General features: G+C 38.0%; 1 protein-coding gene across 5 annotated transcripts in view; it reads right to left on the bottom strand.

Annotated features, from left to right (window-relative positions):
- The window catches only part of SCAMP1 (secretory carrier membrane protein 1), a 151,560-nt gene that overhangs the window by 67,892 nt on the left and 70,672 nt on the right, over positions 1 to 12,996 (bottom strand). For all 5 annotated transcript variants that reach the window (XM_070377255.1, XM_070377254.1, XM_005899713.2 and 2 more), the window contains 3 exons: positions 7,518 to 7,616; positions 6,435 to 6,543; positions 3,438 to 3,566 (listed from right to left, as the gene is read on the bottom strand). In XM_070377255.1, the coding sequence (XP_070233356.1) occupies positions 3,438 to 3,566; positions 6,435 to 6,543; positions 7,518 to 7,595 (316 nt within the window). In that variant the 5' untranslated portion in view covers positions 7,596 to 7,616. The remainder of the gene's footprint in view (positions 1 to 3,437; positions 3,567 to 6,434; positions 6,544 to 7,517; positions 7,617 to 12,996) is intronic.

Here is a 12,996-nt window from a genome sequence, read left to right as displayed (position 1 = left end):
CATCCCATTCTACCACACAGGAAAGACTCTTAGTTATTCCCATTAGGATTCCTAAGTCATGAAAGCTAGCTTATAATAAATTTACTCAAAATCCTTGGCCTCAAAATAAAAGTAGTTCTGTTAAGGGCTTAAAAACAGAATTTGAGATAGTGTGATATTATTCTGTAATATTAAATGGAAACCAACTGCCTAAAACCATTATAAATGTTCAGAACATTAAGTCAAATTTCAGCCTCTAAAGAAGTAACTTTTTAAGGTTTATCCCCTAATCTGTTTAAGAAAAAAAGACAGAATATACCGGTATGTGTATTTTTTTTTTAAACTTTACAATATTGTATTGGTTTTGCCAAATATTGAAATGAATCCACAGTATGTGTATTTTAAAGCTCACAAAAATTCTTTTCATAATAGATTAAAATATCAATTAAATTTTGTGTAATCTATTAAAATTTTTTCTATATGTTTTCATAGTAACCAGCAACTATGATCAGTAAGTCATTCATTTGTATCCCAATGAAGAGTAAAATATGTAGGTCTACTTACTAAACAATCAGTCCTCTTACACAGAGACCAAAGAAACACACAGAAGATCTAGGTAAAGTGAAATGCACGATTCTATGTTGTTAATTTCAATCCAACTTCAGTCCACTTGATGGATTCCGATTGCGGGTAAAATACTTAAGAAAATTTTAGGCCATTTTGTTTATATGATTCCCAAGTTGAATGCTCCTCCTCCTTATAAAATTTCAATTTGCTTTATTAAGCACTCAAATCTGGTATTAGTGGACCTAAATTTGCAACCATCATTGGAATATTCTTCTTGCTAAGTCCTGCATTACAATATAGATACCTAAAATAAACAATTTTAGGACAGTATATTATCTTTTTCAATAAATGGTCTTTAACGTAGCTGATGTTTTTAAATTTTCTTTTTCTTCTTTAAATTCAAGAATATAGTCAAAAAGAGGTTGAGATTCATTTCATATTGGTATTTCTAATTGCTTCTGTTCCTTTACAGAGATTACTTGCCTCAAGAAAAGTACCATTGAAAGCATATCTTCATAATATTTGAGTTTAAAATGTAAATTACTTCTTTATTTTGGTACCTTGTAGGTGGCATAACATGGAAATCTAAACTCTGGGATCTAGAATCAAGCCATCCAACTCCAACTTTACTTGCTGAGTAATCTTGGGCAAGTTAGCTCAGATTCTCTAAGCTTTAGTTTCTCAAACTATAAAACTAGATAATATAGTACCTGCTTCATAGTGTGGTTAAGATTTAATAATGTAATATATATACAGTGATTAGCTCTGTGCTTCACACAAAGTAAATCCTGGATAAGTGTTATCTCTTGTTAGAATTATTGTTACAGTGTGATAATATTCTCCAGGCCAGAATATTGGAGTGGGTAGCCTTTCCCTTCTCCAGGCGATCTTCCCAACCCAAGGATCAAACTCACATCTCCTGCATTGCAGGTGGATTCTTTACCAGCTGAGCCTCAAAGGAAGCCCAAGAATAATGGAGTGGGTAGCGTATCCCTTCTCCAGCGGATCTTCCCAACCCAGGAACTGAACCAGGATCTCCTGCATTGCAGGCAGATTCTTTACCAACTAAGCTAACAGGGAAGCCCATTACAGTGTGAAAGCATTAGTCAACTCCAAAATCAGTAACAAGATGATACTTCTTGAAAATAACTTACTAAAACAGCCTATATCTTATGAAATTGAGAGACATTACTAAGTTAGCACTAGATCGTACTTTGTTGCAGATAATGTTTTTTCAAATCAGAACCTTAACTGGATGGAATCTTAAGCTCTCTTTGAATACAGATCTGCCAATTGAACAGGGTTGGGAAAAACTATAGCCAACTATGTTATTCGTAAGAACCTCAGAAAGTTATATGTAACTAGGACAAAACAGACCTATTTTGAAACAATTAGCACTTGTAAAGCAGTTAACTATTCGGTTAAAATTCATCATCTTCCCCATTCAATCTATATTTACCGAATTCCCTATAGAATTTTCTTCCAACACCCATCTCCCCTATCTAAAATATATTTTTTCACTAATAAGTCAAAGAACTTATACTTAAAATGCTAGGCTAATTTCTGCCAATTAAGAAAAGAATTATTTTGTGCTGTGCTTAGTCACTCAGTCGTGTCTGACTCTGTGCGACCCCATGCACTGTAGCCCACCAGGCTCCTCTGTCCATCGGGATTCTCCAGGCAAGACTACTGGAGTGGGTTGCCATGCCCTCCTCCAGGAGATCTTCCCAACCCAGGGATCAAGCCCAGGTCTTCCACATTGCAAATGGATTCTTTACCGTCTGAGCCACCAGGGAAGCCCAATTATTTTAATCTGCATATATTTAATGATACATTGATTAAATAAAATATGAGTTGTTAGTATGGACAGATATGGAATCAAAACCTTTAATAAAAATATGTAACACTACTGACACTCAGGATTAACCAAAGAAGTCAGATTGACAACATAATCTCAAAAGAAACTAAAATCAAGAGTTAAACATGTACTATCCATAAGGAATCGCTTCTCACATTCCAAAGCAACCTCGCAATGCTGCTGAAAGATTTTTAGGAAAATGATTTCATATATTTGGTGGAGAGAGGCTCCTTAACCATACAACAAGAACACACAAATTTTCTCCAACAAGAATATACTCCACAATGCATTCATTAACTCAGCAGTTGCGCAAGTAAGAAGTCATGGCAGCTACCTCTCCTACCAAAACAACGATGTTAAATGGGGCTGAGACTGCTGTTTGGAATAAAAATAAAACAATAAGTGGGAATTCTGTGTACACACAAAAACTGGTAACAGCTTGACATTTAGTTTTAATATTCCATGTGCTGTAATTATATCCGAAGTATTGTGAACATCACAGCCTAAAATGTATGTCCTACTGTTCTATTTAATGAAATATCCGTATTAATTCAGCACTTTCAATAATAAAGTGTTCCTCTCCATCTGAAAGTGAACAGTAAATAGTGCTCAAAGCTCGAAGAGAAATAATTTATAATATTTCAACAGTTTATGCCCTTTTATAAGATAGTCATAATGCTTTACAGCTTTCATTTGCATAAAATACTATGAATAATTATTTCAAAGGATTATTACCTAGATAAGATTTTTCAGAGAAAAAGGATCATTGCAAAATTCCACCATATGATAGGGAAGTCCCTTCCTCAAAAGAATGCCAGTTCTCAGTACATAGACCTTCCTCAGATAAGAACTTAGACCACCACATACTGCACAATTCTGAAGTAACTATATATATGTGTCACTCAAATTTAAAATATCTACAGGAAAGGACCAATTAATGATGCTACCTTAATATATGAGTTTTTTAAAAGTAGATTTTTGACAATAAAATATAAACACTTTCAAACAAATATATAATTTATTCTATACTCACACATCCATAAGTAGTACATAATCTTTACTGTTTTTTGGAATTCTACAGGGATATCTACAGAAAAATCCTGATAAAAACAAGGGCCCACAGGAAAGTTGTCAGGAAGAGGTGGCCAATTGTTTTTTCTGCCTGCAAATTAAAAAAAAAGGAAGTTATTTATATAAGTACAAATATTGCAATTCTTTTTGCATGTAATTTGTTTCATAATAAAGAACATTATCTATTCTTTTAATAGGAGTTTAAAAATATAACACTGTAATATCTACATTCCTACAACTCTGAAAACCAAGCTTTCTGTTTTTAAAAATTTTCCCAGAATATCAATTAGATGGTAAAATAATTTTCCAGTGTCATACCATACCACTTATGTAAGTTGAAACAAGAAAAGAAAAAAAGGGCATAGGGACATATGCTGTGACTCTTCCCTAAAAAGAGATTTATTTCAAAGTCCCAAGACTCTGGCTCTCACATGAAACCCATGCAGATTTTAAGTCTCTACCATTTCCTCCTCTGTATCTACAATCTTTAAATATAATTCCTAACCCACATAGAGAGGCAAAACCTGCTTTTAAACTTTTGAGTTTTCTTCTGTTAACTCCATGAAGAAACACAAGCTAACTAATACCAAAGAATCAAATCTGGAAATCTCCCAAGTCTGGAAAAAGTTGTCAAAAGAAGAGATGTAAGAAAAGCATAAAAATATGTGAAAACTACATGAAACAATCATGAGAAAGAAGTTAAGGAATTACAGCACCTTCAAAAACCTAGAGAAAAAAATTCCAATTGTAAGGAGAAAAAATGTGTCTATAAAAAGAAATTAGACCAAAAATAGGGCTTGGGAAGTGGCGGCGAGAGTGGGGAGATAAAAAACTAAAATTAAGTCAAAACATTGAAAACAAAAAGTAAAAACAGCACCTAAAGGCCATTTTCTCATTTTACATATCATATCCCACACTCATAAATTAGATTTTACATACTTTTTCATAGATCAGGAAAATTTTCATAGTGGAAAAAAAGCATCCTCTATTTCTGATTCTTCCCAACATGCCTCCACTGTTTTATCACTCCTTTCAAACTTTATATAGTTCACACATCTCTCATACAAGTCTCATACTACTTGAGAAGCTGAGAAGAGTAGTAAAGAACAGAGGCTCTGAAACTAGAAACACCTACACATCTATTGTCTAGGAGACCCTGAACAACTTACTCAACCTCCTGAAGACTCTGTTTCTACATTTGTAAAGTGAGAACAACTTACCACCCTTCCTATAATTGTACTGAGGATGAAATGAGTTAACAGATGAAAAGGACTTAAATGTATAACATACAGCAAGTCCCTTAATTTCTCACACTTCATTACTATTTCATTTACTAAAACATCTCTCATAGAAGCAATTTGTATTAGTCAAAGTTAAGGGAACAGGACAGATTTTTGTTACATTAATTTTAGAAACACTGCTCTCAATTAAACTTTTAGTTCCTCCTTTCACAGATGCTGTCTCTGATGTTGCAAGTGAGAAACGGCCCAGGATAAATGTGTCCTTATGAGGCCCTTGTCGCTATTCAGTCACTCAGTCATGTCCAACTCTCCAACTCCATGGGCTGTGGCATGCCAGGCTTCCCTGTCCACCATCACCCAGAGCTTGCTCAAACTCATGTCCATTGAGTCGATGATGCCATCCATCCTGTCCTCTGCCAACCATCTCGTCCTCTGTCATCCCCTTCTCCTCCTGCCTTCCATCTTTCCCAGCATCAGGGTCTTTTCTAAAGAGACAGCTCTTCACATCAGGTGTATCAGAGCTTTAGCATCAGTCCTTCCAAGGAATATTCAGGGTTGATTTCCTTTAGGATTAACTGGTTGGATCTCCTTGCAGTCCAAGGGATTCTCAAGAGTCTCCTCCAACACCACAGTTTAAAAGCATCAATTCTTCGGTGCTCAGCCTTCTTTATGGTCCAACTCTCACATCCATGCATGACTACTGGAATAACCATAGCTTTGACTAGATGGACCTTTGTTGGCAAAGTAATGTCTCTGCTTTTTAATTGTCATAGCTTTTTTAGTATGAAAAGGCAAAGATATATGACATGAGGCCCTAGACTTATATATTCTAAGATAAAGAAAAAACAGGTAGTATATTATCACTCTAACATTGTCATGCCATAACTATCCAGACATACTCACAGTAATTTGTCTAGCTCTCTCATCCCTTCGTATCCAGAGACTTTCTAGTTCTCCCTAAGCTACTCCTTTGAACTCACTGATCTTTGGCAGTCACAGCCTAAATGGATTTCACATCAAATAATCGATTCACCTCTTACTTATTTCTTTGCTGTTGCTGTGTCTGCTAAGTTGTGTCCAACTCATTTGAGACCTGATGGACTGTAGCCCACCAGGCTCCTCTGTCCATGGGATTTTTCCTTCTCCAGGGGATCTTCCTGATGCAGGAATCAAATCCACATCTCCTGCATTGGCACACGGATTCTTTACCACTGAACCACCAGGGAAGTTACTTATTTGGCACCATCAAAATACCCAAGCTTCCGAGAGTTACCATAGGTGTTATTTTTTAAACTTGGTTTGACATATATAGATATACTTGTGAGGACAGAGGCAGATTAACTTGAAATTGGTCTGAATAAACCAGAAGTTACCAGCTAAATGCAGTCAAAACATAGGGTATACTCCTAAGTACTCACAAAGCTTCAGTAGACCCAGCTGAAGGTCCAAGTGCAGAATGAAAGGCTCCTGATTTACAATAAAGTAAAACCATATTTTCATTCACTTGTGAAGAGTCTAACACTGTTCTAATCTATTAAAACATTGCAAATCAGCCAAGATCAGAGAACTACAGAGTATCAAGTAGGAAATCTGCCATGTCTGAGCTCCTTGGTAGAATAACAGGGTAGAATTTTATCTACAAACCGAATGACCTAGAGCTGGTGCAGGTCTATTAAAGAGGTTAAGTCATTTTTATTTCAAACATCTCTGGACACTACCATGTTGACTGAGGTTCTGCATTTCTCGTTCTCGACGGTCTAACTCCGCTGCTTTTCTTTCTAGTTCTTCCTGGCGCTTAAGAAGTTCAGCTTGGGCCAAGGCATGTTCCTAAACAGAAAATAAGGGAACATGCTGTCAGGAGTAGAAAATAAAGTAATATTTCTGCTTCTACTATACTCCTACTTCTCTACTATGCTAGAAACTTAATTCAACTACTACTCCACATTATAGGAATTCACTGAAGATTACAGTTTTAGAAAATATTATGGAACTATTTGGCCCAGTTTGGCCTTCTGGTTATGAAAACCCTCAATAGGAATGTTGGGCCCATTAGGACAAGAAAAAATTCTCTCAGTAAGAGAAGTTATAATCCTAAGGTAATTGGGAAAATGAAATTAAGGGGAACCATGGCTAAATTCAAATGAGGGACAGAGACAGAACAGATGAGGAAAAGGGACAAATGGAGAAAAGGGCGACTGAATTTAGCGCTTACAAACTGGATTAAATGGCACCCAAGGTTCCCAGCGCAAGAATACCATATAATACATTATATTTTACAAGACAATGAGCTACAAGGAAGATATGGTTAAGAAATTCGGGTTTATAACTCCATCTGCCTTTATGTAATACCAGGCATCTTATTCATCTTTTTTCTTGGTATTTCTGCCACCTTCTATTGACTACCAATATACTTTGCTTAGCCATCCTAACTCTCTTCCAATAATATCTATCTGATCTTATCATTGTTACTGTAATGGAATTGTGTATTAAAAAGTGAGACCAAAAGCAATAAAAATTTCACTACACAAGTTATACACCAAGATGACAGGAATTCAATAACTGCTAATAATGGAGTAAAGCAAATCAGTACTTTAAAAATGAGGTATGAGTATTACAAGGCTGAGAAACTACTAACCCAGCTTCAAAAGTGAGTTAAAAATTAAACAAGAAGGATAAATCAACTATATTCCAATAAAATTAAATAATAAGGAATACTATATAAAGAAATATTTTGCTCTGAAAGCAAATGTTATTGATATTGTAATTTCCCATATGAATTAACACATGTAACATGAACTAACCTTTGCAATCTGTGTATAAGCTGGATGTTCTTCTGTTGGCTTCATTATTGCTGGCTGTGTACTGGGTACGTTAGGCATTTTCACATTACCTGGTGGAGGCTAGGAGATTAAGAAAAGGACAAATTACATAGCATAGAAACCCAACTTCAACTTCTTTCAAAAAGTATATCAATAAAAACCAAAATGCCAAGAACTGCCTCACTTGCTCCCCTAACTTCTCATAATCAAGTGTGTAGCAATGAGCTACTTAAGAAAATCTCCATTTTCTCAAACTTGTTCGTTTCTTAACTCTTCAGTTTGGCTGCTACTTCCAGCACTACAGCACTGGCACTCTCCTCCAGAACACTATACATTAAAAACAAAACGAAAACAAAAACCCTGCAAGTATGTCTTTTTAGTAAAATACAGATAGCACCAAATTGAAGAATTTATACCAAGGTTAACTGTGCACTAGGTTAACTGTCCACTCTTTCCATCTAACAAAGTTATGTGCCAGTGACCCTGAAAAGTAAATACGAACAGTCTTGGCAGAACCCCAGTAATACTCCTTGAAAAGAATAAGAGGGAAGATATTAGGGAGATGGAAAATAAACTGCACAGCTCCACTCTGCCAATGAGGAGCTGAGCTTCAAAAAGTAGGTAGATATCTACAAGTAGGAAATTGGTTACATTACTATATACACATATAATGCAGTCATCAAAAGGAATGAGTTAGCTCTACAGAAGAACGCCCTTTAAATACTAAATGAAATAAAGCCAACTACAGACCAGCTTGCATATGACCAACTTTTTTTTCTTTTATGAAATCAGTTGTATACGTCCAATTTTTTCATGAACACAGTTATATATGTCCAGAAAAATATCTAGAATGTCCCAGCAACCTATCAGAGATTTGTTCCTTTTGCTTTATACATTCTCTGTTAATTGCCTTCTCTCCTCACTATACTACTTTTTCTTCTGTCAAAAAATAATTGTAGATATTCTATAAAATAGCCACAAGAAAAAGAGGACAAGAAGAAAGGGAAGGAGAAGAAGAAAAAAAAGAAAACAAAACATGCAAGCAATCAGCTGCAGAGAGAAGTTCAATGATCAGAAGAACTATTAAACTCGAAGACACCACCCATGCAGCTTGATTTTACTCTGACACAGCAAACAGCAGCCCTGAAAAGGAAGCCAGACACAACCAAAGATATAAATGGAGTACATCTGACTCTAAAATTCCTATGGAAATGTCAAGAGCTAAGAATAGGTCAAACAATTCTGAAGATGATGAAGGTAGGCAGACCTATAATATCAAGACTTAATACGGAGAGGAGACAAGATAGCAGAAGAGTAGGTGGACATGGAGTACATCTTTCTCCACTGATGCATCAAGAAAACACATTCAGATACAAGAAGATCTTGCAGAACACCAGCTAAGAGCTGACAGGAGCCCCTGACCACCAGAAAGGAATTATAAATCCAAGCAAAACTCAGTAGAATGAAGGAAGGCAGGGAAAAAGAGGAGAGTAAGCAGGACTGGACCTGCACTCAGGGGCTGGGGGAACTGGAGCAGGGGTCAGATGGATACATTAGAGCAACTGTTTGGGACAGAGGGGTAGCATTTGAGGCCGTTGGGAGAGTGCAGCAGCTGACCTGTGACAGTGTGAATGGAGTGAGATCCACAAAGCCAATCCTCACCACAGTCCTACATACCCTGGAAAGGGACAGAAGTCCCCTGGAATGCATGGTGGCTGAGAGCAGGAGCTTATGGGTTGGAGTGCAATCTCATGGCAAAGTATACTGTTGACTGCAAGGAGATGGCCCAAGGGGACATGAGGGAGAAGACTGCAGTGGTGAATGCCTTTGGAAGAAAGCTGGGCAATGATGGAGTCAAGGCAATACTTCTGAGTCACTCACAGAGGGTGGAGCCATCACTATAGCCTCTGTCCCCCCATATTCCACCACAAGCAGCTGACCAATAAAGACCCCAGAGAGGGTGGCCCTTTAAGTGCCTGATGCAGTAAGCATTAGAGAAGGACCTTTGAACACCAGATACCAGAGGCTAGAAAAAGACTCTACTAGTACCATAGTTCCTGCACCTAAGTCTGCTGGCATCCCTACACACTTGGCACTGCCAGACTCCCTACAATCCAAGCAGCTGCGCCACCTCCACGCTCAGTCCTTACTGGGCCACAGTTTCCAGAGGCTAGAAAAAAATCCTAAGGGTCCCACATCTCTTGTGCCTGTGGTTGCCAGATCCCCTCTGTACTTGGCACTACCAGGGTCCCTGCTATCCAAGCAGTTGGGTCACCTCCATACCTGGTACTCACTGGGGCAGACCCAAGTCCTCCAGGGCAGCCACAGGAGCAAACTCCTGTGGATGACCCACATGCAGCTGTTGTTGTTCACTTGCTAAGTTGCATCTGACGCTTTGCAACCCCATGAAGAACAGCATGCCTTCACTATCTCCTGAGGTTTGCTCAAACTCATGTTCACTGAGTCAATGATGCCATCCACCTATGTCATCCTCTATAGCCCCATTCTCCTCCAGCACTCAGTCTTTCCCAACATCAGGGTCTTTTCCAATGAGTCAGCTCTTCGCACAACATAACCAAAGTATTCCTTGGAGCTTCAGGGTCAGCATCAGTCCTTCCAATGAACATTCAGTGTTGGTTTCCTTTAGGAATGACTGGTTTGATCTCCTTGCTATCCAAGGGACTCTCAAGAGTCTTCTCCAGCACCACAGTTTCAAAGCATCAAAAATTAAGGAATCGATCCCATTTACCATTGCAACAAAAAGGACAAAGTTCTTGGGAATAAACCTGCTTAAGGAGACAAAAGAGCTGTATACAAAAAAAATGATAAGACACTGATGAAAGAAATCAAAGACAACAAAAACAGATGGAGAGATATTCCATGTTCCTGGGTTGGAAGAATCAATATTGTGAAAATGAATAGACTACCAAAAGCAATCTACAGACTCAGTGCAATTGCTATCAAATTACCAATGGCATTTTTCACAGAGCTAGAACAAAAAACTTCACAATTCGTATGGAAACACAAGAGACCCCTGAATAGCCAAAGCAATCTTGAGAAAGAAGAATGGAGCTGGAGGAATCAATCTTTCTGACTTTAGACTATACTACAAAGCTACAGTCATCAAGACAGTATGGTACAGGCACAAAAAAACAGAAATATACACCTATGCAACAAGATAGAAAGCCCAAAGATAAACCCACACACTTATGGGCACCTTATCCTTGACAAAGGAGGCAAAAATATACAAAGGCAAAAAGACAGTCTCTCCAATAAGCAGTACTGGGAAAATTGGACAGCTATGTGTAAAAGAATGAAATTAGACTATTTCCTAACAATCATATACAGACAAACTGAAAATGGATTAAAGATTTAAATCTAAGACCACAAACTATAAACTCTTAGAGGAAAACAAAGGCAGAACACTCTATGACATAAGTCACAGCAAGATCCTCTACTACCCACCTCCTGGAGTAATGGGGGAAAAAAAATTAACAAATAAGACCTAATTAAACTTGAAAGTTTTTGCATGGGAAAGGAAACTACAAACAAAGTGAAAAGACAACACTCAGAATGGAAGAAAATAATGGCAAATGAAATAACTGACAAAGGATTAATCTCCAAAATAGACAAGCAGCTCATGCAGCTCAATACCAGAAACAAACAGCCCAATCGAAAAGTGGGCAGAAGACCTAAACAAACATTTCTCCAAAGAAGACAAACAGATGGCTAATAAACACATGAAAAGATGCTCAACATCACTCATCATTAGTGAAATGCAAGTCAAAACTGCAATGAGATATCTCCTCCCATCAGTCAGAAGGGCCATCATCAAAAAAAAATCTATGAGCAATAAATGCTGGAGAGCGTGTGGAGAAAAGGGAACCCTCTTCCACTGTTGGTGGGCATGTAACTGATACAGCCACTATGGAAAGTCCTTAAAACACTAAGACTGAAACTACCATGTGACCTAACAATCCTACCACCAGGCACATGCCCTGAGAACCCATAACCGAAAAAGACACAGGTGTCCCAATGTTTACCTCAACACTATCTACAACAGCTAGGACATGGAAGCAGTCCAGATGTCCACCACAGATGAACAGAAGCTGTGGAACAGATATACAAAGGAGTATTACTCAACCAAAAGAAGGAATGCATCTGAGTCAGTTCTAATGAGGTGGATGAACCTAGAGCCTATTGTACAGAGTGAAGTCATATCTGAATATCATATATGAATGCAAATACATGGAACCTAGAAAGATGGTGCTGATGAACTCATTTGTACGGCAGCAATGGAGACGCACACACAGGAACAGACTTGTGGACATGGGCAGGGGCAGGGTGGAAGGAGGGAGTGGGACGAATGAAGAGTACCATGAAAACATACACAACCACATGTAAAACAGATGGCCACTGGGGATTTGCTGGATGCTCAGGAAGCTCAAACCAGTGCTCTGAGACAATCTAGAGGGGTGGGATGGGGTGGGAGGTGAGAGGGAGGCTCAAGAGGGAGAGGACATATGTATGTATACCTGTGGCTGATTCATGCTGATGTATGTCAGAAACCAACACAATCTTATAAAGCAACTCTCCTTCAATTAAAAATAAATAAAATTTTAAAAAAAGACTTAACGTAGAGACATCCCTGGTGATCCAACGGCTGAGAATCTGCCTGCTGTTTTGAGGGACACGGGCTCGATTCCAGGTCCAGGAAGATCCCACATGTCACATGGCAACTAAGCCTGTGCACCACAACCACTGAAGCCTGTGTGCCCGAGAGCCCATGCTCCTCAACCAAAAAAGCCTCCAAAATGAAAATCCCAAGCACTGCAACTAGAGAGCAGCTGCCGCTGGCCAACTAGAGAAAGCCCATGAGCAGCAATGAAATCCACTGCAACCAAAAAAAAATCATAATAATTTTTTTTTTAAGAAAAAGATTCAATATGGTAATAAACAGTGTGGTACAGATGCCAAAGACATAGAAAACACCAATATATAGCAGGGAAACAGAAATAAACCTTGTAAAACTTAATACCTAATAGAAGTCATACCACAAAACAGTGGAGAAATAATGTATTAGTCAATAACTGGAGCTGAGATAACTGGTTAACCAGATGGAATAATTAAACTAGATTTCCTACTTGATATCACATACAAATACATAAAAAGCAGAGACTTTGCTGACAAAGGTTCATCTAGTCAAAGCTATGATTTTTTTGTAGTCAGGTATGGATGTGAGAGTTGGACCATGAAGAAGGCTGAGTACAGAAGAATTGATGCTTTTGGACTGTGGTGCTGGAGAAGACTCTTGAGAGTCCCTTGGACTGCAAGGAGATCAAACCAGTCAGTCCAGAGGAAATCAATCCTGAATATTCATTGGAAGGACTGATGATAAAGCTCCAATACTCTGGCCATCTGATGTGAAGAGTTGACTCATTAGAAAAGACCCTGATACTGG

Source organism: Bos mutus, chromosome 10, assembly GCF_027580195.1.
Source record: "Bos mutus isolate GX-2022 chromosome 10, NWIPB_WYAK_1.1, whole genome shotgun sequence".
Classification (NCBI taxonomy): domain Eukaryota; kingdom Metazoa; phylum Chordata; class Mammalia; order Artiodactyla; family Bovidae; genus Bos; species Bos mutus.
This window is presented reverse-complemented; position numbering and strand designations above follow the sequence as displayed.